This window comes from Vipera berus (genome assembly GCF_964194415.1).
Source record: "Vipera berus genome assembly, chromosome: 3".
NCBI lineage: Eukaryota > Metazoa > Chordata > Lepidosauria > Squamata > Viperidae > Vipera > Vipera berus.
This window is the reverse complement of record NC_138204.1, coordinates 30,734,686-30,761,509: the sequence shown is the minus strand read 5'-3', so window position 1 is coordinate 30,761,509 and position 26,824 is coordinate 30,734,686. Positions and strand designations below refer to the sequence as shown.

At 37.2% G+C, this 26,824-nt stretch overlaps 1 protein-coding gene across 1 annotated transcript in view; it reads right to left on the bottom strand.

Moving 5' to 3' along the window:
* Positions 1-999: 999 nt before the first annotated feature.
* The window catches only part of GGT7 (gamma-glutamyltransferase 7), a 31,751-nt gene continuing 5,926 nt past the window's right edge, over positions 1,000-26,824 (bottom strand). The window contains exons 2-15 of the mRNA XM_081323666.1: positions 21,686-21,912; positions 19,384-19,535; positions 17,052-17,169; positions 16,600-16,667; positions 15,800-15,873; positions 12,900-13,096; positions 12,198-12,285; positions 11,316-11,443; positions 7,863-7,951; positions 5,873-6,022; positions 4,623-4,740; positions 3,620-3,757; positions 3,247-3,346; positions 1,000-1,795 (exon numbers count right to left, since the gene is read on the bottom strand). Of these exons, the coding sequence (XP_081179792.1) occupies positions 1,632-1,795; positions 3,247-3,346; positions 3,620-3,757; positions 4,623-4,740; positions 5,873-6,022; positions 7,863-7,951; positions 11,316-11,443; positions 12,198-12,285; positions 12,900-13,096; positions 15,800-15,873; positions 16,600-16,667; positions 17,052-17,169; positions 19,384-19,535; positions 21,686-21,912 (1,811 nt within the window). The 3' untranslated portion in view covers positions 1,000-1,631. The remainder of the gene's footprint in view (positions 1,796-3,246; positions 3,347-3,619; positions 3,758-4,622; positions 4,741-5,872; positions 6,023-7,862; positions 7,952-11,315; positions 11,444-12,197; positions 12,286-12,899; positions 13,097-15,799; positions 15,874-16,599; positions 16,668-17,051; positions 17,170-19,383; positions 19,536-21,685; positions 21,913-26,824) is intronic.

Below are 26,824 nucleotides of genomic sequence, written 5' to 3'. Positions count from 1 at the left end.
TGTTTCATTAGAACTCCAAGTTAATGAAAGATATCTTGACAAGACATCAACTATAAAGCGTGTAAAATTATTATTTGCTCATTGACTTTTTTTATCCTGCTGTAAAATCCTGCTTGTAATGTAAAATTATAGCATCTAAATAGGAAGGGGCAGCCCATTTTGCTGCTATTTTGGGCTTGTTTTGATAATGCCCAATAAATACAAAACATGCTGAAAAGGACATGTAGTGCTAGTGAGAAAAGTACCAACCATAAGTTTACAATTAAACTATTCAATGCAAAATGACAATGAATCTGCTTGAGTCCTTTCTGCACATGAAGTTATTTCACTATAAATAAAAATCTAGAGAGCAATAGTAGAGACCAAGAAGAAAAAGGTCCAATTTTCTGCAGGATAGAAATAGCTTAGTTCATAATTTGGATCCAGAACCAAATGATATTACATATTATATCAAAACTTCAATGTGTTGAAGTTGCCACCCTTCTATTATTCAGTTAATGCCATCAGGAAGATTATGGAAATCTGCCTTCTTTCCTCAGGGCAGAGAGGATGATAAAAAATAATATTACTTGAGATGTGAGTAAGAGCAGTTACAATTAAATATGTGCTTTGCTACAAATTATTTCCCTCAAAGGGGAAATTTGAGAATCTTAAAGATATTATTTTCCATTTATGTATAGTAATTGAGAAAGGAGTGAGATCACTTAAGTACTAGAAATAATTATGTTATCACAAAAGTTTTTCTACCTGATCGTCAAGACGCTGACATGAAGGCACTCTGCATTATCAAAGTGCCATTTTCTTTCTTCACTGATTAATAGAAAAGTACAATTAACAAGCACACTTGAATGATATGTATAAATCCACATTATATTGAAATCAGCTGCACATAGCAGGATGTCAAATATTGTGTTAGTTGCCTGATTTACCCTAAGAAGTTAGGCAAACAATCTACCTTAAAAGAAAAAAAGCACACACATCTTTATTTCAGTATGTGTTTATCCATGTAAGGAAAACATCAATAAAACATTCTTACAAACTGCAAAATCGTTCCAGAGATTGAAGATGAGGAAATTTATTAATTGCTATCAATATCAGCCGGTAGGCATCTTCCCTAGATACATGTATTTTCCATGCAAATTCAAACTCATGGAACTGTGTTTGATTGTTGGGTTTTTTATTATTTTTTTTAATTGGGTGAAAATAGAAGTATTCTTTGAACAGTGAATCTTCCAATGACATTGTCAAAATGGTACATTTTCGATATCAATTGTTTGTTTCTTAAATATTCGCTGTGCTCAGTTTATAATTATTTCACTGTGGTGCATCAAATAGTTGGAGTAGCTATCAAAATTAAACTTATTCCCTGTGCTGCTATTATAATAATGCCTGAGATTTTTTATAACTTGAGATCATAATGAACAAAAATTCTAATGGTTGTGCTGTATCTTGATCAGGCTTCCTTGTTTTAGTACAGAATTGCAGAGGGGACTATTTAGCAATGTAGAAACCCATAGAAACACCACTTGTTCCACATTATGGGGAATGATAAAGGAACCCTTTGGAAACATGCATAATGTATTTTGAGGGGAAAGCCTTTTGGGGGGAGGAACAAACTCATCTGAGAGTTGCTATAATATTGTTGCTCCTGCTGCATCCACACTTCTTGGGTCTTTCACACCAATTATGAAACTGTTTGTTCTTCTGGCTCCGTGAACAATAGACAGGACCTCAACTTTATTTACATGTTCACCTCTGGCTGTAAAATAGCTGATATCTTCTTCTGGAAACTCACCTAATAAAAAAAGGTTTGAAAAAGTTACTTTCATTAGAGCAATAATGCCCCATTTGAGTTAACTTGAAACATTTTGTTTTCTCAGGTACATAACGAAACAGTACCTTTCTCCCATTTTGCATCTAGAAACCATGTGAGCTGAATTTATTTTGGAGGCGCTTCCAGACTGTGGCTTTACACCACTCCAAAATTAGAGGTCTCATGCCATTCTCCATGACTGGTAGCCAAGTCAATTCATTTCCAGCTCACTGAAGTGTATCTTAGACTGGCTACTGGACAGCTTTCCATTTGAGATTTTAAATTTGTCGATGGGCTTTTTTCTAACCAATAGGAATTCATGTCTTGGTGTTTAAGTTCCAGACTCATGCTAACACCCCCAAACAGCAATCATTCTCTTTCACGACCATCAAATGGAAAAAGGGATGTTAATAAAACTTATTATGTGAGATGCAGATGAGGGGAAGTTTGCAGTTCTGGCACTGGCCATTGCTCAGGGCTGAGCATTCATCTGAATGTTTTGTTTCGTTCTCTCCAATTGGCCAATTGGAGCAAATTAGTGTTTTCAACATTTTGAAGCCACTGTATTTGGGATGAGTTTCAAAATTCTTTAGGGAGATTAGAGAATAGAAAGAGTTCTGGAACAGAAGTGCCCTCACTATAACGTGGGTACTAGGGCAATTTCTTCTGCTACACTTGCAAACACCAGTCAAATTAACAAAATAGTGGCATACACAGCTATGTCCTTTCAAGCATTTTACCATTAATCCTTCTGCTTGAGAAAGTTGCCTTCGTTTACTTAAATGAAGGATGACTCCTCAGCTGAAGTACTGTTGTGGAGGCATCCACCCACTGTCACTTAGGCCAGCTGTTCAGAAAATTTTTTGAGTAGATGCTATGTGCATCTGTTTCATAGTAAAAAACCAAAACAGCTAACAAAACCAAAGCTTTTATTCTTCCCCATGTACTGATGTTCGGGGGAAATAAACATAAAAACGTAGAAGAAAAATGTTCCCAATCTTGTTTTTTTTTAATTATCAGATTATGATCACATGAAAAAATGCTTATGAAATTGTTCTTCTATTTCTCCAATATAAAACCTCAATTTCTAGTGATTTCAGGAAAAAATCCATCAAATTATATTGGCAAAAAAGACAAAAGTGATTTATCTTCTTTTTGGAGGGTTTTTTTGTTTTACTTCCTAGTCTAGCCTAAAGTGCTAGCCAAAGTGATCTCTCATCTAAGTACTGGCCAAGTCTATCCCTGCTTAGCTTTTCAATCTCAATCTCTTATGCAATCTATTGTAAAAGAATACCCTTTCTTTCTATACTTGCATGCTATAAAGTTTAACGGACCAGGTTTTGCAGAAAAGGCTGCAGACTAGTTTTAGATACTTTGGAAAAATTTCTTTGTGTCAGCAAATTAAAGGAAACCTAGTAGAAGTTCATACTTACTGTCAACTTCTATAATATTTGATTGTAGCTGAGGATGAAGCCGTCCAAGGGATAGACTCTCACTTAGATTTTTGTTATATGCCAAAACATTTATTAAAATCTGTCAGAAAGAAATGAAATCAATTATGAATGAATTATTCTTTAATTTTACCTTGAATCTTGTCTACTGTTCATAGGCTGAGCAAGCAACAAACTCCCACCAGACAAACATGCTTATAGTGACCTATGCATGGAGATCCTTGTGGATGCACAAATCTATCGTGTAATCTCTACACTTCACAGACCTGCCCCCCAATCCATGGGAATCAATGCCTGAACAAGCAGTGATTTCTACTCTCATAATGTAATTATTAATCATGTGTCCAGATTTTACCTGAATAATGCTGCTTAAAGCTTTATCTCCACCACTGGCTCCCAGGCACAGGTAAGTTCCACACATCCCTTCTGACGGCCGAACAATAGTGGGTAGTAAGAAAGATAAAGGCCTTTTCCCAGGTTGAATAAAATTCCTCTGCAGGAAAAAGATGTTGTCCCCTAAAACACTGCTAAACATATTATTAGGAGCTTACTTTGCTCTTCAAGGTTCAGTTTCCTTGTGAATACTTTGTACAAATACCATTTTTAAGGACTAGATCAGAATTTCTCAGTCTTGACAACTGTAAGTGGTTAAACTGTATCTAGACAGACTCAGGAATTTTCTCTTCTTTTGTTTTGTAAAGTCTTGATTCTTTTGTTAACTAACTTGTATGATTTCTGTGGAGTATATTCAAACTTGTCTAGTGCTCAGCTTCAATAATATAAGGACTCTAAATGAAAATTATCCTGGCTAAAACCTATCTGCACATACATTTACATAGACAATCATATAGAGGATTACACCATGCATTTTCCTGACATTATGTTTTTTTTCAGGAACCATTGTTTAAATACCATATAACAATATCCATGCAAGGAAAGCAGCAACTCCACAGAGATAACATTTGGGGGGGGGGGAATCAGACTATATTTGTCTCGAACTAGAAGGAATAATTAAATAATTATATTTAATTATTTGTTCTGGTGGTAGACTAAATAAACTTCTTAAACAGATCTGTTGAAATCAGTAAACATAAGATATCTGTATTAGCCATATGAAATATTCTAAAATTTACATTCCATCTGCATATTTATTAAATCAAGTTCATTTATTTAGTGAGCTTACTAAAATAAATCCAAGCCTATGATTCCTTAAAAAATATAAGTAATCTAAAACTATAAACATAATAGAACATTACCAATTAAATTAATTATCTCAGATATATTTATATTTGAACATACTAATATGTAATTATTCCTGCCTTCAGTCTTTGTCCTGGAATAATTTTATAATGTATTACCATGCTGGAAGAGGAATGGTCCTCTGTTTCATTCATCCAAGAAAAATCCAACATCTGGCTGTTTAGAAGGATTCCTGAAGAAGTCATTATTCCACTTCCAAATGGCCGATTCAAGGAACTGAAATAAAATAGAAAGGAGGTTGGTTAGAATTCAAGTCTTCCAAATCAATCAACTGTCCAGTATTGTAAAACTGTATAAATCATTTTTAGCTTGTCTAGAATAAATAGTTCTTACAGATCACACCTGAGTTCAGTCTTTAATATGTAGCTTGATCCATGTTATGATACCACACTCCATACATTTCAAGATGTAGTACTTTGTTTGGTTCATCCTGAATCACCCAACAATCAATTACCCAGGAATTATCAGTACTCTTAATATTATGAGAAAGGCAGTGGTGGGATTCAGTCGGTTTGCACCACTTTGGCAGAACCAGTAGCTAATTTTTTTGTTGGCCAGGCCCAGAATGGACTTCCAGAAGTGGCATCCACACAGAGAACCAGTTGTTCACATATTTAAATCCCACCACTGGAGAAAGGGATAATAATAATCTGCTCCCTCTCAATTTTCTTTACCCGATGCAGTCTCTTATAATTCTGTTTTAAACATTTTCTTTCATTTTAACCAAAAGTTCTAATAACCTCTTTTTTGTATTATTTTTAGACTTTCCAGATTCTCCAGGCTAATTACAAAATCAGATCAGTGCAATATTTCTAAATAATGATAGTTCTGCATTTAAAGTGTATAAAATGTTTCAGTTATATTTTTTCTGTATGTTATAATATTTGTTTTAAATGAGAAAAATACAGTTCTGTCTCAACTGGTGGCAACTCATGGCTGATGTTGTCTGTGCTTAGAAGTTAAAGCAGGGATGGGTTTGGTTAATATCTGTATACAAGATTTCCAGAGAACATTAAAGCTATTGCCTAAACTGGGAAGACACAAAAAAAACCACATCTTGTTTTTCATATTTTTCCCAAGAAGACTACATGAATGTGCATTTAATGCTGAGCTTTAAATTTAAATTTAAACAGAACAGCTTTAAATTTAAATTTAAACAGAACAGCACAGGACCTTGCCCCATCACAGATTGATACAAGTAGTTTGTCATAGTGGCAATTTTATTTTTAATCCATAAAATAGAGTTACCCTTTTTCACAGATACCAGATATTATCAGTATTACCATCACAATCCAACATCCTTTTCCTAGTTGGAGGTTAATTGTTCAGAAATTAGGAATCCTTTTACCTTACAACAGCAACAATGTAATCATCAGGTCCCATGACAAGGACTTGGCTGGCCGAAGGACCACTTTCAATAGAGAAATGTGGGATGTGAAGATCAGAGGGAAAAGCTTCAGAATCAATTTGCTGGTGCAGGAAATTGGCTTTAGATTTACTGCAAGGAGAAGCAAAATCAGGGAGGAATGATTATTTGTCTTGATCTTTGCTCACTGAATATATAGATATTTGGTCAAACAAGGGACAGAATACTTTAAAAATAATGAAATTACAAATAAATAAAAATATAGAAACAATAAACAATAGCATTCAAAATGCATCTTGGTAGCCATCTTATTTTAGACTCTAAAAGCCTACATTTGGGTACCAGAGGCATCACTTTTTTTCAAGAGTCTCTACTTGTCCAGCCAGATTAAGCAGAATAGGCATGCTGCAGATCTTGTCAGCCAAAAAGTGTCAGCCGGCGGTGACCAGATGACAAGGTTTTTCTTCAGTGGCCCCTGCAATATAGGACATCCTCCCTTTGGAGATTAGAATGGCCCCAATCCTGTTAGCCCTTCATAAGACCCTAAAAACATTCCTATGATCCTAAGTCTGGGGAGATGAATGTGTTAAGAGCCCCATATCCTGGCTGTATTGCCAATTTTCCAAATACTGTATTTTGGCTGGTATGTATATTTAACTTATATGTTCTTTCAGGAGAATGATAGATCCATATTCAGACAGAAAAGATAGTCCTCAGCTTACAACCACAATTGAGCCCAAAATTTTCATTGCTAAGCAAAGCAGTAATTGAGTTCTGCCCTATTTTATGACCTTTTTGCCACAGTTGTTAAGAAAATCATTGATGTTGGTAAATGAACCATGTGGTCATTAGCGAATCTAGCTTCCTCCATTGACTTTGCTTATTGTAAGTGAGCTGAGATGGTTACAAATGACGATCATGTGATCTTGGAACAGTGAAACTCAAAAATACATGCCAGTTGCCAAGTGCCCAAAGTATGCTCACATGTCAACAGAGATGCTGCAATGATTGTAAGTGTGAAAAATGGTCATAAGTCACTTTTTTCAATGACGTTGTAACATGAAACAGTCAATAATTAAAGGTTGTAAGTTGATGACTACTGTAGCATTACTGAAAAGTGGCAGGTATGGGACACCTCTATGTCTGAGACCTGGTAGTTGGGCAACTTGACCAATGGTTAAACAGCTATTCAAGGCACCTTCCTACTTCAAGTTCCATTTTTGTTGTTTATTTCAGTAAAGTATTGTTTTAGTCAAACTTGGGGAGTTTGTTTCCAGACCTAGACTTCTCAAAGGCCTGACATTACTCTTGATGGCTTAAATAAATGCTAGTAGAAAGTTCATATATACTATGCTCTGTAGCAAGGTAAAATAATTATGAAAATAATTGAAATAGCTTCTGCCCAGATTATTCACAGAAGTGGGAGTTTCATATATTGGGAGAAACATAAAATAATGTTGGATGCAGAGGGGCGAGGATACTTCAGAAATATTTGTGGTAAAACAGGAAGAAATAGTCTTTAATGAATGTGGATTGAATATAAAAGTAAATTATCAGAAATAAGTTGAACAAGTACATTGAGGTGGTTTGATATTACATAGAGAAAATGATTGAGGACTGAGTCAAAAAACAAATCTATAAATTAAGAGTGAATTGTTTAGAGCAATAAGAAAGCTAGGAAACATATTATTGGATGGAGTAAATGAGCTCCTTAAAAAGAGATGTAAGAAGTTTAAAACCCCAAAACAACATGTGAATCAATAGATAGGCATGGTGGAAACAAGAATAGTTTGCAAGGATAAAAAGATTAGGGAGGTATAATGAATTGTGCTGGCTGAGACTTGTTTTAGCTATATTTCTTTTTTTCATTTCTTTAGTTCATTTGATTTATTCTTTCTTATTCCTTTTCTGCATTTAGCATAATGACAAAAATATCTGTATGAAGAATGATCATCAGAAAATTGAAACTCACCTCATCATATCTTCCACACTGTCAGAAATGGATGCATCATAGAAAGGATCTCCCAAACTGCTAGCTAATGCCAACACAACTTTTAAGGTCTATATAGAATAGAAAGGGGAAAAAAATAAAAATAATATGAAGATGGTCTTTGAAATCTCTCTTTTTCCAGGGAGACAGCTGCAAGGCAAGTCCAAGATATTTATGCTGCCTGAACAAGACAATGGTTTTTCTCATTCCCTCTACAAAAGCCAATGGAGTAGCTTCTATCTGAGAAAGATGTCTTACTTTTCTTAGAGGAACACCATAGTTGTTTGAAATAGTAGAGCAGAGATGGAAACTTAAATGTATGGATTATGTGGTGAGTTTCTGTTGCTCAGTTAGCCTGTTGTCCTTCAATATAGCAATAGACTCATATACTGCTCCATAGTGCTTTACAGCACTGTCTGCGCAGTGTACAAATGTCAGCATATTGCCCCCAACAATCTGGGACCTCATTTTACTGGCCTTGGAAGGATGGAAGGCTGAGTCATCTTTGAGCCAGTCAGGATCAGACTCCTGGCAGTGGGCATTGTTAAAGTGCAATACTGCATTCTGATCATTGCACCACCACGGTTCCTGGCGGAAGTTGCAGTCCCACAGCATTAAAAGAAGGCTCAGCCACTAATCTTATAATCTTTCCTCTGTGGGATGTCAGGCCTTCCCTCGGACTACAACACTCAGGCCAGACCTCCAATTTTTATTGCCATAATTAAAACTTTTTGGTTCTTTGTTAAAAATTAATGGTGAACATACAATATAATTAATTTGTATTATGGGATGGGAGACAACTTCTAAACCTCTTTCCTCTTCTCTGTTTTCACTTTGATATACTTTTTCAACATTCTATAAGTGTGTGTGTGTGTGTGTGTGTGTGTGCACACATGCATCTGTGCACTTTCAACTCATTATTGACTCCTGGTGGCTGCCTAGACTAGTCCCTGCAGTTTTCTTGGCCACATTTGAGAACTACAGTAGCTTGCCATTGCTTGCCATTGTCTCCTTCCTAGAGCTGAGATTGAATGACTGGCTCAAGATCACCAGAGGTGGTTTCTAGCCTGATGCCTTAACTGGCTGGCTCTCTTAACAATATTAATATTTGCTATTTGTATGTTTTAAAAAAGAAAGTTTGGAAACAAGTCACATTTAACCTTCTCTCCCACCCCAGATTGTGATCAATATTTGTTGAAGTCTTTTTAAGGGATGAAAGATGATTTAACCTCAGATCCAGTTTGATACTTAACACCTAACTTACTTGATTATAGCAGAAATATACAAATCATTATATTTTCTAAAATGTATTTATTCATAGCATTTCTAGAAACCAAGTAATAAAACTGTTAGAAACTGTGTTAGTGTGTTTCAAGAACCACAGAAAAAGCATTGCAATTCTTAAGAATCACATGTCATATCTGTTGTGAAGTGAGCATACATGGTCAAATACATGTTGCATTGTTTTAAAAAAGAAAGTTTGGAAACAAGTCACATTTAACCTTCTCTCCCACCCCAGATTGTGATCAATATTTGTTGAAGTCTTTTTAAGGGATGAAAGATGATTTAACCTCAGATCCAGTTTGATACTTAACACCTAACTTACTTGATTATAGCAGAAATATACAAATCATTATATTTTCTAAAATGTATTTATTCATAGCATTTCTAGAAACCAAGTAATAAAACTGTTAGAAACTGTGTTAGTGTGTTTCAAGAACCACAGAAAAAGCATTGCAATTCTTAAGAATCACATGTCATATCTGTTGTGAAGTGAGCATACATGGTCAAATACATGTTGCATTGGCTATAAAAACATACATTACTATGAACATTATTGGGTACACTGACAACAGTAATGCTTCTCTTTGACTTAAAGCCAAGAAATGCTTGTTCCATAATAAATCAGTGACTGCTCATAATGTATAACCATGCTAATTCAGTATATAAAAATTGAAGAGAAAACACTCTCTCATGTGTGGCCTAAGGCTACAGAATCAAAGTTAGCACTATTTTCATATTGATCAGTTTCACAGTGAAATCTTCATCTGAATTTCTTTTATTAAAACGTTTACCTCCAGTTCTTGAATTTTATTGTTTTAAATATCACATTGAAGTCTATTATTTTAAAAATGCAGTTGCCAACATCAGGCATATATCAAATTTATCGTGTGTATTAATGTTACATAGGCCTCTATAAAAAATAAGTTTTCTCTAGGCATGTTATAAAAGAAATCAACTGAGCCTGACCATAATTGTTGCAGGAACAATCCCTGATTTTTACTAGCTAAATATCAAATTATATGTTATATACTGTAAAACATGGCGACATAGATGACTGAAAAAAATTAGAGATTTTGTTTTCCTTTTTAGTCATAAAGAAGATGGAATTATTATAATGTCAGTACAGTACAAGAAATATGCCACAAGGAGGTACTTTTAGCTAATATGTGTGAAAGGACTGGCTTGTCTTCCGATAATCAGAAGATAGTAGAGAATATTAATTCATAAATTTTCTCTTCAAAAACTTTTGTAGTTTATATCTGCTTATTGTAGGTCATAATAGTTGATATTAACATGAATTATTATTCTAGTTTTAAAATGGATGGATATTTTCAAGATGGGAATTAATCAGGGTTTAGGAATCTGTAGCTCATTGTACATTCATAAGCCAAAGTCCTGTCATTAGACACTACTGGCCATATTTCTGCTACTAAAATATATTGAAATGCATTTTCTAGATCATTTCTATGATCTCTCATGTAATTTTATTGGATATATTTATATAGAAAAGTATTTGAAATAAATTTTACAGTTGTTTTTTAAACTGTACAAAAATATAACTCCATTTTCAAGAGCAGACACTCTAAGTTCATGAAACATTATCTTGCAAAAAAGCCATTTCTTGTACATTAGGTAAAGGTAAAGGTTCCCCCGTACACGCGTGCTAGTCGTTTCCAACTCTAGGGGCCGGTGCTCATCTCCGTTTCAAAGCCGAAGAGCCAGCGCTTGTCCGAGGACGTCTCCGTGGTCATGTGGCCGGCATGACTGGACGCCAAAGGCGCACGGAACGCTGTTACCTTCCCACTGGAGTGGTCCCTATTTTTCTACTTGCATTTTGACGTGCTTTCGAACTGCTAGGTTGGCAGAAGCTGGGACGAGTAACAGGCGCTCACTCTGTTACGTGGCACTCGGGATTCGACCCGCCAAACTGCCGACCTTCTGATCGACAAGCTCAGCGTCCTAACCCACTGAGCCACCGCGTCCCTTCTTGTACATTACTTGCAACCATTTTTCACTTACTTCATTCAATTCTTTATAAAGGAAGTAAAATGGCATGAAACAGTATAGTAAAGTATGATATATATAATACAATGAAGGAACAAAATCTAATGACAACTTCAAGCCCAAGCAATTTGGCTGAGCAAGTCTTACCTCTGTTATCCAATGCAGAATAATTTCCCTGCCTACTTCACTAGTAATATTAAATCCCTCAAGGATGTTTAACGCTGTGATCAAAGCAGGACCTGTATGTGGAGGTGGTGGACTCAGAACAAGATGTCCTATTCAAATGAAAGAAGGAAAAAGTATATAAGTCTAATAAAGATAATAAAGATAAAAAAACCACAGAAAAACTGGGTTAGACTAATATGAAACCAAGAGCACTTCATAGTAGAGTTCAGAACAATCCATTCAGAAGAAAATCTCATTGAGTTTGGCAAGATTGATTACTACGTAAGTAAACATTGCAAGCTTAGTCTTGCTTTTTCTCAAAATATAATTTAAATTCCTCCAAACTATTTTGAAACAAATGTTTTGAAAGCAACTTGTGACTTCAGCAGGAATCACATATTACCCAACCTCAGATAAATAGAGCATTGTCCTGATTAATGTTCAGAAATAAAAGGGACTTTAGTCAGCCCTTCATAAAGAAAACTATCTTCTGTTAGTATGACATGGTATTATTCAGTAATATGCCTAAAGGTAGTAATCTGAGGCTTTAGCTTATCCCAATGGCGTATTTCTATGCCACCAATAAAGTATGGTTTCAGCCAAGGGCAAAAACGTCTAAGCCTGTTACAGTGTCCCAGGTAGGGTTTGGGAATACCTTATTATTTCTCTTTTCAGTTTTTATGGATGTACCAGGCTTAGCTTTTATTCTGTTCTCTGAGTACTATGCTAATTTATTAACAAATGCAATCCAAGTTTCTGTGGTTTTTTTCCTAAAATGTAGCTGCACTTCCTAAATTCAATTTTAAAATAAAAATTTAAAGGATATAAGAAATAACAGCATAGGCTATAGAAGGGGCTTTTTACCTTGGTATATTGTATGGACTGGATTTTCAACCAACACAGTGTAGTTGCTAAAGTCTTCTTCTGACAAAGTACCTCCAGATTTAAGGACCTAGTGAGAGGATCATAGTGGTATTACTTTCAATGCATTGTCTGTAGTTTAAAATAACTGTTAAAATGGCTAAGCAATTACAAAACAATGATCTGTATCCTCCTGACCAACCAAATATTATTTTATTTGTAAACATATTATAACATGCATATTTTGGTATGTTGAAGGAATGATTTCTATAAAAGTTTATCAACAGAAAAAGAGAAGGAGAAAACCTAATTTTGCATAGGTTACCCTGTTCATATTAATTACTGCCTAGACTTGTTGGGCCTGTCTAATGAATGCATTTTAGAACACAACAAATATTCCCATTTAGCTAAGAGGGGGTTGATAGTGGCTGACAGCCTTTTTCTATCATTACATAATTTTTGGAATACTAGAGAAACCTTAAAATAATTCTTAACCATCTTGCCAAATGATACCCTGAAACTCATTATCCCAGATTAATTTAAATAAGAATCAGAATTCTCTGTAATTGTACATTTTACATTTAGTTTATTTGCTTGAGACCTTTCCATAAAAAATGCTCAGTGCTGCTAACAAGAATATTCTTTACTCATGCATATAACCAGGCATACAGAAATATATGTACACAACAACAATGAGTGACTCACCTCTGAAATAATTTCTTGTGTTACATTTCCACTATAAAAAGCTGACACTCCTCTTGATCCAATCAAGTCTAAAAGAGCTGCCAGATCTGGTCTTCTCAAAAACATTCCTGGCAACAAAGGTTGTCCATCAGGAAAGAAGATTTCTCTGAATTTTTCTGAATGATTATAGTGTTCCGTCATTTCTTTTAAAGCCATTGCTACAAATGACAGAAATAACAAAAAAGTACACGTTGAATTATTAAGCTTTCCAAACCAACTTAGAAATTGAGGAAAAGTTCTTTCTAACAGCACTTGTAGCCTGTTACACTGAATATACGTAATATTGTCACTTTTAGGTACTTCTGGTTTCAAAAATAAGAAGCTTTTTCTATTTATCTGTTCTAATCTATTGTTCAATAGAGATATCTGAAGCCAAATCTTAGAGGGTTTTCTTAAGCAAGTCAAGGTCGGCCAAGGCTGCCTGGGAAGTGACCTGTGGTTGGATCCATGGAGCAATATCTGCTTCTTTGTGGAGGGAATCATCTCCTTATATCTGAAGGTGGTAAGGTTCATCCCATTCTCACTGGGCACCGTGAAACTTTTGTCTGGTCTATAACCTTTCCTTCAGGGCATAGGACCTGAGTATTTGAAGGCCTGCCTGACTCCAGTTATTCCTATCTGCCCAGCGAGGCTGGGTTCAGTGGGAGTGCTTTAGGGGCAATTGTTTAAGAAGTGTCATCTAGCAAGACCTAGGAAGTTCCCTTCTCTGTCACAGTGCCTCCTCTTTGGAAGGTTATCCTCCCAGAAATCCAGATGGCTTTCATTCTGAGGAGGTTATTAAGACTTGACTATTCTCCCTGGCTTTGAAGCAGGGCAGTGATTGAACACCTGTTGGGTAGTTTTTATATTTGTATTTGGGCCACTGATTATTTCTTCTTGTTTTGTTTTTTAATTGTAAGCTGACAAGAGTTCTTAGGTAATCTAAGCATTCTATTCAATAAATAAAATAATCCTTTCTTATTCCTTTGTTCCTCTAATCTAGTTATTATACATTGTTTCATATATGCTATTCACAACAGAGATATTATAAGCATTAAGTCCCAAATATCTGTGTGTGTGTGTGTGTGTGTGTGTGTGTGTGTTTGTGCGCGCGTGTGCATTTTTGCATGAAGGTACATGTGAGAAGCAGAAAAAAATAAGTTTTTATTATATTAGAAGTTATTGTTTTATTTGAAAGCAGACTTAGTATTTTATTAGCTGTTGCATGACATTTACTTGATGGAGCCAGGGCATGGGAAATGGGATTTGTAAAGTCGCGTGCTTCACATAGAGACGGACACAGAGCTGGGGTAAAGATGAGTTTATTCTGAACAGAACAAACTGGGGAAACAGGGAAGCCTGGCATCTATTTGTACCTGCCCAGGTGGATGGCATCCAATCAGTTCAAACCTGGGCTTCCTGCCAGTACAGGTGACAATGGGTGTAGATCCTGGCTTCCCACCAGGCTGACCGTGCCTGGGGCTGTCAACAGCTTAAGTCATTAGGCTTATCCTGAGTGAGCAGTTATCGCCCGGAGCTGTCCAGCCCCTCTGCTGATCTGCACCATCAGCCTCCTGCTGTGCTGTCCTTTGTGTATTATTATTATTATTATTATTTATTGCATTTATATACCGCCCTTCTCCCAGAGGACTCAGGGCGGTGAACAGGGCATATAAATAGAAATACAAAAGTTAAAAAAGGATTAAATAATTGCCCAATTAAAACAATCACAATATAAAACCCATTAAAACCCTAACGTTCCCCCATCAGGCCAGGCCAGCTTGTTCGAATAAATGGGTCTTTAGCCCGCGCCGGAAAGAGCGAAGATCCGGTGCCATCCGGAGCTCAACCGGCAGTTGGTTCCATAAAGCCGGGGCGCCCACAGAGAAGGCCCTCCCCCTGGGGGCCACCAGCCGGCATTCTCTGACCGGAGGCACCCTGAGGAGGCCCTCTCTGTGGGAACGCACAGGGCGGAGGGAAGTCGACGCCGGCAGCAGGTGGTCCCCGAGGTATTCCGGACCCATGCCATGTAAGGACTTAAAAACCATCACCAAGACCTTGAACCTCACCCGGAAGACAACTGGTAACCAATGCAGCTCGCGGAGCAAAGGTGTAACATGGGAGTACCGGGAAACTCCCAAGACAACTCTCGCGGCCGCATTCTGTACCAGTTGGAGCCTCCGAGTGGTCTTCAAGGGAAGCCCCATGTAAAGAGCATTGCAGTAGTCCAGACGAGAGGTCACGAGCGCATGAGTGACCGTACACAGGGCATCCCGGTCCAGATAGGGCCGCAACTGACGCTGGGAGGCATACACTGCAGGATTAATAATCCACCCTCAGTGTGTCTATTCAGAATTAAATTTCATGGAATTTACTCAACAATATTGTCTAGGAATCAACTAAATAATTTGAAGCAACAAAGGTAGAGTAGGAGACATTCATTAATCTATTCCTCTGTACAATTCTGAATCAATTGACTCAATATTCAACTTTTACCAGTATCAAATTGGTTGTCCCTAATTTTGTAGTAGATGCTATGAAAAGGTAGTGTAGACAAATGTAGAAGGAACGAAGGATGGAATAGTATGTTTATTATTGTTGTTGTTGTTGATATTATTATTGAATGACTGGTCCAAAATTTCCCAACCAAACTTCTTGCCTGCAAGAGGACTAGAATCTGAGCCTCCCCATCTCTATCCAGCTATTTAACCACCATACCATACTGCTCTCATAATCCAAAATATAATTGAAGGAAAGTAAACCTTAATAATAGTAATGGAAAATTTGGAGTAATACTGCACTGGCCAGCATCAAAAAAATGTGGTGCTTTTTGTACACATAGTCTAGTCTCACCATACATCTTGTTCTGCAAAAGCACTCACCTAAATCATATGTGACATTGAATCCATCTTGAGCTATGTCTGCAACAAGGCCCAACAACTGTCTCCATGGCAGCCTAGCAAAACAGAAGTAATGGCTTGACTTGACTTCATCTCGTTAAGAATATAAAACCATAATGAAAATGTTACCAAATAATTTTAGGCAAAATTTTTCAATCCCATTTTATGTAGAACCCAAGTTAATTTTGCTTGTCCTTCTGCTGTTCTGAAGATGATATACAGAACTAACTACTGACTGGTATCAAAATATAAACAAAAGAATGGTAGTTACAATGGAGTGCACAATTTTTGACCAAGTTCATATTTGATGTTTGGGTTTACAGTAAAACAATTAATACTAATATTGGAAGAGGAGGGAGAGGTGAAGGTGAAGAAGAATAAAGAACAGGAGGAGAAGCTGCTGCTGCTAATTGCAGACCAGAAATAGCCAAGACAAGAAGTACTTTTATCTATCTATCTATCTATCTATCTATCTATCTATCTATCTATCTATCTATCTATCTATCATCTATCTATCTATCTATCTATCTATCTATCTATCTATCTATCTATCTATCTATCTATCTGTCTATCTATCTAAGTGTTATAGGTAGATAGACTGCTTTTAATAGATACATATTAAAGATTGCCTATGAGATGTGGGTCTGACTGCTTCCATTTATAAGATAATAAGGGTTAATAAGAAATAACCCTTGCACATGGCATATTGTTATTTAACACATACTTCAACTTCCAGTTGGTACTGAACAATGGAGTGCATCCACATGACAAATGTTCTTTACCTCCCGTAAGATTGATGTGCTTCATAGAGTCCTTTGATCATTCCTGGAACACCCACCAAAAGACCCGGCTGGATAAGAAAAAACAAACAAACAAGAAAGAACATAAGGAAAGAGTCAAGAACTTTAAAAACAATGCTTTAAATAGAATCTAACTTTTAAATGAAGTAAGTAAAATTAAACTTTGAAAAACCCAAATAAGAAGCAAGAAGAGAAGGTACAGAGAAGATACAAATTCTTTAAATAGGAGTGAGGCCCATTGTGCCATGAAAAGGAGGAATGTTGTTAAAAAATACCAGCAAAGACAAGAGAATCTCTATCAGAGTAGGAAGATAAAGCTTTATTTACAGCATTTTTACTAATTCAGTGACAAAACAGGAAATGACAGCAGATGAATGGAGCTCTTTACCAACCAACTACTACTCATCACATAAATAATTAAGGTAATGACCCACCTTTGTTTCCCAAAACTTGCTAAGTCCCTCTTCTTGGATGTTGAAAGGGGCGGTTTCTCGGAAATCAACAACCTGGCTTTCATTCTTCGTGATGTCGTGAACCAGCATTACCCCTCCACTGCAACAGTGGAACCACAAAATCAGTGAAACTTACATGAAGAATACTTTGTCAGCTCCAGCGTGATTTTTCTCAGCTGGGCTCAGTACAAAGAATCTACCCTTTGTAGTTTAAGTAGCTACCCTAGACTGGTACCCTCCTGTACATCCTTTTCTTGAAGGTAATGCCAGTTCCACTCATTTTTCTACTGGCTACCTTAACATTGCCGTTCTGAAAGAGTAGTCAAAATGATGCATTGTGAAACAGCTGCAATGGCTGCAGATATGTATCACAGGCATCTTGCAATGTGTTGAACTGAGGATCCTTCCATAATGATACATGGGGGACAGATGCATTTTGAACACAATGAAAAGACAGCTGAGATGGGGAGAGCAGTGAATGGTGCTTGGCCCCAGTTTGACATGTGTCTTGGTTTGATGCTCAAAGCAGCTACTTTGTTTTACCAAATTAGGGCTGGCAATGCTGAAACACTCAAGAAAGAATACTAGAGTAAGCGATTTGGGATAGATGTGTAATAGGACAATCTGTTGTAAAGTAGCTTTCTATTTCTTCTATATCAGAGCTATATAAGACTATTCTGAATATATACCTCTGCTGCAAAATGGACTTGAAAACATACAGGACATTAATAAGAAAGAATAATAGAATGCTTAAAGATAACAAATGCAATGGGAAAATAACTTTTTTGAACACAATGTTGATGTGTTTTCTTTAAGAGACTCCTGCTCTTCAGGTTGGTATTATACAGGCGAGTCCTTAGGGCAGACATGTCAAACACAAGGCCCGGGGGCCGGATCCGGCCCACGAAGTGGTTTCATGCGGCCCGCGAAGCCATCCTGGAAACAGTGAGGGAATGGCCCCCACTGCCTTGGCCCTGGCCCAGAGACCCTCCTCCTGCCAGAGACCCTCAGATCTGTCCCCCTCCTGCCCAGGCCCCCACAGGCACCCTTGATGCCAATGATGTAGAGCTGGCCACGCCCACCCAGTAGGCCATATGCACTCTAGCCACGCCCACCCAGTAGGCCATATGCAATCTAGCCATGCCCAGCCAGTAGGCCACGCCCACCCTGGCCATACCCACCCGGACCCCTGAGGGCAACCGCAATGCTGATACGGCCCTCAATGAAATTGAGTTTGACACCCCTGCCTTAGGGTAAAATAGAAATAGGGTTAATATATGCTTCTCTTCTTAAACCATAGCTACTATTTATCTGATACCTTAATCACCACTTAAAATAGAGCAAGTCTAAGTTATTAATCTAGTCTGTATGAAAAGGAAGTTTAAATTGGCCTCATCTTTGTGGGTTATTTTTATTTGTCTATTCTCTGAATAAGTGGGATGGATACCAAAGTAGACTTTCCAGTTTCAACAAAAGTTCTCTCAAATCCCAGCTGATGGCTCATTATCAGGTTTCATAATTCATGTAATTATATGCCTTAGAGCTTCCTGGTTTCCAACCATTGAGACGTTGTAATCTCTCTTGTATAACAGCTACCTAAAACAAACAGCCTGATTATTGATGGGAAGCAGCAGCTATAAGCAATATGTGTTGCAGACAAAAACAAACAGAGCTTCAAACACACCATTGTGGCCACTATCTTAACATTACCATACCTTGTGGATATCCCTGACATCATGGTAACAGTCACAAGTACAGTTAGAATTACGAAGGCAACCTGGGCAATGCTAAGGCATTGGAGCAATGACCATCCAAAATTTAAGGGGCTGACAGTGCAATTCTGGTTGGGCTTCATCTCTAGCCAGAAGGAATTCACCCAAGCTGGACTCCACTTACTAGATGACTTTCCTAGATAAGGCTCTATATTGTTTAATTTGAAAAAAATCCAGCAGAGAATTTAGAGGTATAAACTTTCTCCACATTATTTTGTAGCAAAATCCACTCTACACTCAGGTTTTCAGAGTCTTTCAACCTAAAGTCCTTTCTTTGAGTAATAGACATTAAAATATAAAAATGCCATTCAGAAATTGTGTATTTCACAAGATTTGCATCATTTCAGAACAATATATTTCATGTGCGAATATAGTAAACAGGAATTACACTCACATCAGTTGTTAGAAAAGCACACTCTTCCATTGGTTGCAGAAATTCTCTCCCAAATGAAAATAAAAACAGGTGGAGGTGGGTGGGTGGGTTAGATGAATGTTTCTCTTTGTAAAATGACAACAAATCAATAAAAGTGATTGGCACCTACCCGCCAATGCCAGCTATGTGAGGGTTGATAATTCCTGAGCATAAGGCTGAGGCAATGGCTGCATCCACTGAAGATCCTTGCTTGTTCAGTACCTCAATCCCCAGGGCAGTGCAGCGAGCAGCATCAGTGACTACAGCACCCTGGTGGAATATCTATGAGAAATGACATGGTGAGACAGTAGCTACAAATGCAGCTGACTGATTCATTAGAAAGGCCCCCTACATCCTAAGCCATAGACTTATCCAATCAATCATCAGGGTGGCTCCATGATAGTAAAGGTAAAGGTAAAGGTTTCCCTGCACATGCGTGCTAGTCGTTTCCAACTCTAGGGGCTGATGCTCATCTCCGTTTCAAAGCCGAAGAGCCAGTGCTTGTCCGAGGACGTCTCCGTGGTCATGTGGCTAGCATGACTAGACGCCAAAGGCGCACGGAACGCTGTTACCTTCCCACCGTAGTGGTCCCTATTTTTCTACTTGCATTTTTACGCGCTTTCGAACTGCTAGGTTGGCAGAAGCTGGGACGAGTAATTCGATCCGCCAAACTGCCGACCTTCTGATCGACAAGCTCAGCATCCTAACCCACTGAGCCACTGATAGTACATTAGGTCATATCTGGCAATTGTGCATTATGGAAAGGTAATGACAGCTTAAGGGATGCGGTGGCTCAGTGGGTTAGGATGCTGAGCTTGTCTACCAGAAGGTCGGCAGTTTTGCGGGTCGAATCCCGAGTGCCGCGTAACAAAGTGAGCGCCTGTTACTCATCCCAGCTTCTGCAAACCTAGCAGTTCGAAAGCACGTAAAAATGCAAGTAGAAAAATAGGGACCACTACGGTGGGAAGGTAACAGCGTTCCGTGCGCCTTTGGCTTCTAGTCATGCTGGCCACATGACCACGGAGACGTCCTCGGACAAGCGCTGGCTCTTCAGCTTTGAAATGGAGATGAGCACCGGCCCCTAGAGTCGGAAACGACTAGCATGCATCTGCGGGGGAACCTTTACCTTTACCTTTTTAATGACAGCTTACATAGCAATTGTTGTATAGTTTCAAGTGTACAGAAGTCAGCTACTATCTCTTACTGATTTAGATGTCATGAAATTCTTGTCAACTCTTAGCAATCACGCAGATACGTTCTGTCCAGAAAGAGAGCCCTGTTTTAATTCTAGCATGTTTGGGACTGCAGTGACTAGATGACTGTTACCTGCCAGCAAAGAAATAGAGAAAAATCTAATGCTTTGCAGTTACTGTACTTAGAAGTGGTCCAAATTTTGCATCCCAGATACTAGTCCAAATTTATATATTGGTGTCAAGATCTTTTATAAAAATGTCTTCACACTTATTGGTATCTTATTCTTCTGTTATAATATCTATGGCGAGATCTCTTATAAAAAGACCTCATTCTGGATCTCAGAACATTTATAATTTTCATTAATCACGGAATTAATGTCAGAGAAAGTGGGGTTTTATGGTGATCTCTCAGGCACTGGCCAAATCCAGATCTATTTAATTTAGCAAAGACACATATCTTCAGGTCATGAAACCGGGGGAAAAATAGGACATGTATATAATGCCAAAAAACTCAGGAAAATTAAAATGCAAGGAAAACACAAATATTTTACTAAAATTCACCATGTTAGACTAGTGCATTCTATAATGAGAAACCAACACAAGGACCATAAGACTCCCATTTGCAAGAGATATCCTTGATTTAAAAGATACACTTTGTTAAAGATTAATTCACAGCATGGAATACTATCAGCATGGAATACTATCAGCAAAAACAGCATGGAATACTATCAGCAAAAACAGTAACGTGAAATACTTATATACATCTTACTGATGCATCTCATTTATCCCCCACTTTTCATTATTAAAAAATTCCAAAATAAGATACAAAGCAATAAAACAAACAAACAAAAAACTACAGGAAAAGCAGAGGAGAGAAAGAAACATAGAATACAGCAGCATAATTCAGCCTGAAGTTAAATGACCATGTAGTGTTACTAATGCCAAAGTTGTACACTTTAGCTAGATCATCACTAGCTAAAATAAGGAAGGGAAAGAAATTCAATAAACAGGTTTCAAGTACATCTTTCCTTGAAATACTAAATAAGAATTTTAGGAAATACAGCAGCCTCAAATCAGCAGCTTGACTACATGATCTCAGTACAGCAATTCCTAATTTAGGCTTTCACTGAACTATTGCTTGCGGAGTTATAGTTGTTTCTTCATATACTGCTAGAAATCATTGTTATATATGCACAATCACCTTCGCAAAGGAAAAAACAATCCAGTACTTCTTCTTACCTGGGGATCCCCAAAGTAGATTTGCATGATTAAGGCCACCGTGACTCCTGTAGCAAACGTTAGGCAGGCAGTGATGATCACAGTCAGACCATCCTGACGACAGCTGCAGTCCCCAGAGAACGGGTCCTTGCTGGTCTCCCGAAGTGGTGAGACATCCTGGCTGCCCATTTCCGAGGAAGAAGAAGGCAGGCGCTGGAGGCGAGCTGATTTAAGGAACGAATCTGGATCTTCAATCAAAAAAGAAAACCATATGTGAAGTCAAGCAGGAATAAGTTTGGATTTGTGTTAGTTGAAAGCATATCCAATGGGACACTTACATTACTGCTGCTAATAAGTCCCAATAAGACTACGCTGTTTTTCTGCTTAGGTGAGTTTTCAAGAGTCTTTCTGGCTCAGGTATTACAGAGTCAAATTACATATAATTCTCACTAATTCTTGGCAGTCTTAAGATGATGTTAAACAATACACAGAGAAGGGGACTAATTTGCACTTTGGAGTGTACTACTTGGGCTGCACATTTTTTTACTCATTAAAGTTATTGCCATTTCTGGTGTATGTACTTATATTACAAACATGTTCCCACAGCATAATAGCAACCCCTGATCCATCTAATTCAGAAGTCTGTTCTCACAATGGCCAGTCAACTGCTCTACTGTAGAAGTTTCCCAATAGGTGACCTTCAAAGGCATTCACACTGCCATCAAGGCTAATAGCTATTGATCCCCATGAATGGCTTAACACAGGGGTCTTCAAACCTGGCCCTTTTATGACTTGTGGACTTCAACTCCCAGAATTCCTCGGCCAGGCATGTTGGCTGAGGAATTCTGGGAGTTGAAGTCCACAAGTCATAAAAGGGCCAAGTTTGAAGACCCCTGGCTTAACATTTACTTTTGTAGTGAATCCAAGCACTGATCTAGCTATCTCAGTTTTCCCATATTCCTGAATTTTATTATTCAGTTCCTTAGTTCCAGAGAGCATAAGAAAGAAGTTGCTAATTCATATCACCATCCTATTGTTCTAATTCAGCCAACCCAAACCTGGGTGCCAAACCAAAAACCTTGGAAGGCACTTAGAAAATCTAGCCATTGAGAACGTTTCCATCTATCAATTACAAAAGGCCACATTGCTTGGATCCTCACATAGACTATGCCGATACATTATGACATTCTAAGTCTTTCCAGAAGAACTTGATGCAAACAAAGGCCAACATCAGCTAAAAAACTGGTAACTGTGATTTCATGTTATTGTGTATGTAATAATAATAATAATTCATTGCCTACACATGGCTGTGGGGCCTGTGCTTGCCCAATTTGACCCACAATCAGCATCAGCATAGCTCCTATATATCACTCTTCTATCCCTCCCACCCGCCTGATATATTTCTCATTCACAAGCAACTGTCCCTATGAGTCCAACTTTGCATCCTTCTCAATAATCCACTGTGCTGCTTGCATGCCCCAAGAGGAGATTTTGGCTTTCCTTATTTTATAGGAGTGCAGTTAAATTACATTCCAGTTAGGCAAATATGCTCTCAGTAATGGCTTGCCTGACTTTGTGATGTTGAACTGTACGAAGTTGCGTCTCTATTTTCAGGGAGTAGATCTCTTCATATTTTGCACTAGAGGCCCACTTGGTCCTTATGCCATGCAGCGTCTTCTGCTTGTGAAAGAGGATGTTACAAGCATCCTTGCCACAGCTATCCATATCCCAGTAAGCTCTATGTTTGATTACATGTCACATGGTTACATGTTACACGGTTGTTAAGAGAATCTTCCCAATCTTCCCCATTGACTTTGCTTTCAGAAGTTTGCAGAAGGTGATCACATAACCCTGGGATCCTGCAACCATCATAAATAGGAGTCAGCTGCCAAGCGTCTGAAATTTTGATCACGTGACCATAGGGCTGCTGCAATGGTTGTTAAGTGTGAAAAATGGTCATAAGTCACTTTTTTCAGTGCTGTTCTAACTTTGAATGGTCACTAAATGAACTGTCGTAAGTCAAGGGCTCCCTGTATTTATCCTGAAGTATAAGCGAGCACAGTCAATATCAAACTTGTACTGAAATTTTTATTTCTTTTTAAAACAGCCATCCCTGGCTGGAATCTTCTCTTGGGATTCCAACTCATGCCTTGCTGGCTGGAAATTCTGGAATTGAACGTATCTGAACATCTGATTCTAGGGAATACTGTTTTAAACTTTTGCATACATAAGCTCATATATGACAACACCACATTTAAACATCCTTGCAAATGAATTCATTTAAAGACACTCAAACTTACTCTTATAAAATAAACTGCACATTTATCTGAGTCTTCAGAGAAATCTGACCCATCCATGTCCGTGATCTCAATGTTTTATAGATTAAATTGTTATTAAACCACAGGAAATTGGTAGGAAGAAAATGAAACAAATGTTGCATGTAAATAGGTTTTAATGTAGCAATCTTTTAAAACTGGAAAAGAACAAAATATTACTGATTTCCTGAGTGCACATGCTTGACCTACTGGTGATACCTTAGATCCTATCCTATTAGTAAAATCGGAACACAACCCATCCAGAGATAAAACCTATTAAGTTACCAATGACTTTAAATACATAATTTTCTCCATTTAAAAAAAGAGGGAGGGGGAGCTGCTTAATTCTGTTTGGATCTTGGCCCAAGGTTTTATTTCTAGAAATCACATTGTAGAGATAAAATACAGGTGTTTTGCACTGTGGGTAATGAAGTGTACAAACAAAAATATTCCAATTTTTATTGAAATGTGCAGTGTGAGTATTACAGAAACAAACAAAGCTCAATTCAAATACTGTATGGAGAAATTTTAAAGAAAACTGATGGTTTGATCTGTAAATAATCTATTTTCTATAAGAAGACTCTATTTTCTAGATTATAATGAGGCATAAAGGAACGGAAGTAGTTACGTATACAAATTGAATGCTAAAATTATGTAGTATTTTCTAAGTTATTTAAGGGATGAGTATAAGATAATTTTCAACCACTTCTCACCAATAGTGGGAAAATTACTGTTCTCTAATATCAAAACACAACTTTACCAATATATTGTCTTCTTCAGAATATCAAGGATTAGAACTGTATCCATAACTCTCCCATGACCTGCTCATCATCCTTAATACCACCCCAAAACACACCCCCATTGGAATCATTAATATTCCTATCCAAAGATGTGGGAAGCTTCTTCTTTTTGTAATCCTAATCCTTCTTTACACACTGGGCTAGGCAGTAGAAGGATCTGTCACTTCCAGTCAGTTCGATACAGTAAACTATGCCTTTTTTGATGAATTTTAGGATTGCTGAGAAAATGGGGCAGCCCTTTCTTTTTTGGCAAGTAGCATACACTTGGCATGAATGACACCTAGCCAAAATATATTTATTTAAGATACATTAAATAATAATAATAAAAAGCCAATATAGGCTAAAACTCAGTATAAACTTTTCGGACAACCTTAGGAAAAGGCAGTTTTCATTGCATTTGGTAAATATCCTTTACATTTAAAGAAAAACAGCAAATATTTGTTGACAATACTGGCAAAGCCTTTTATTCATCATGTCAGTTCCCTCAAGAGGAGGAAACAAGCACTGAGAAAAGAAATGCAAAGTAGGCAGGTTTTGAAGAAGAAGGAAAGGCTGAACAAGGAAGAACAAGTCATTTTGATCCCTGCTTAATCACTGGGTGAAACAAGCCGTGATCATTTTGCATGCCAGATACTTGTAAACGAAAATCCAGGAGAAAATTCCTTCAGAGGCATCCTAAGATATTTTGTAGTAAAAGGTGAAAATGATGTTTTTCCCTTTCATTTCACATTACTATATATTATTGACAACATGTATGTAAAGATTGTGAAGCGGTAACAATAATATGCTAACTTCTATTATGTTCTATGTTGCCAACAGCCATGATTGATGCTATTTTATGTTTCTAAAATGTATAGCCATGATCCAGGGTATCAAAAACATTCCCTGGCATTTGGTAGACTACCAAATCTAGATGTTAGTTTTTCCCAGAGAAATCTTTTATCTGAAGAACAAATATTTGCATGCTTTTCCCAAGAAATTTGGAATGTTGAAGAAAGTTATTCTCAAAGGGTTGTCCATGACATCTGCACCAAGATTCAGCCAGAATGGTTAAAGTTCGGGAAAGCCATTACCAAATAAATGCAACTTTATAGAAAAGAGATGGTGAATGAATTAGAAAAGGAACTTCAGTTAAAATACAGGCAAAAAAAATCACTGTTGACATATGCAGGAAGGTGCTAAATAATTGTAAACTGACCTGTTTATATGAGCAATTTGGACATTCTATTCAAGTTTATTTAAAACTTCATTTCTAACTTTACATATTCACACCAGAAACTGGATAGAAACACATGCATTTTTTCCAGTAATACATATGATATCTATCCTAGTATATTGAAAGAAGGGAGGAAACCAATAATAATCATTGCACAGCATCGACCGTAGTTCTTATACATATCTACATAATAGATCTACAGATAATTGATACTTGTTTTAGAAGTTGCAGTAACGTATGAAGTTAATTTTGGATTGAAGGAACTGAATGTGTACAGCCTGGATTACAGAAGGAAAAGTGGGGATATGGTAGAAAACTTTAAATGTATTAAGGATGTGAATAAGATTCCAGAAGGCAGCATTTTCAATATTAAACAAAAACCAAGAACACAGGGGCATAACCTCCAACTGACAAGAGGAGAGTTCAAAAGTAATGTTACAAAGTGACTTCACAGAAACAGTAAGTGGAAGTTTGGAACCAACTTCCAGCGGAGGTAGAGGATCAATCATCAGTCACTGAATTTAAACATGCTTGGGATAAACACATATTTAAGAAAATGTTAAAAAAATTTAAGAAGTAAAAAAATAAAACAAAAAATACCTCAAAGGGCAGACTTGACGGACCAGTAGGTCTTTTTCTAAAATCAGTTTTTTATGTTACTAAAGTCTAGAACGCTTCATAAAAATAGTAGTACTGTGTATTGGAAAGAGTGAAATTTATTTATTTATTTATTTATTTAGATTTATATACCGCCCTTTCCCGAAGGACTCAGGGCGGTTTACAGGGCATTTAAAAGAAAGTCAATACAAACGTTAAAACAAATTAAAAA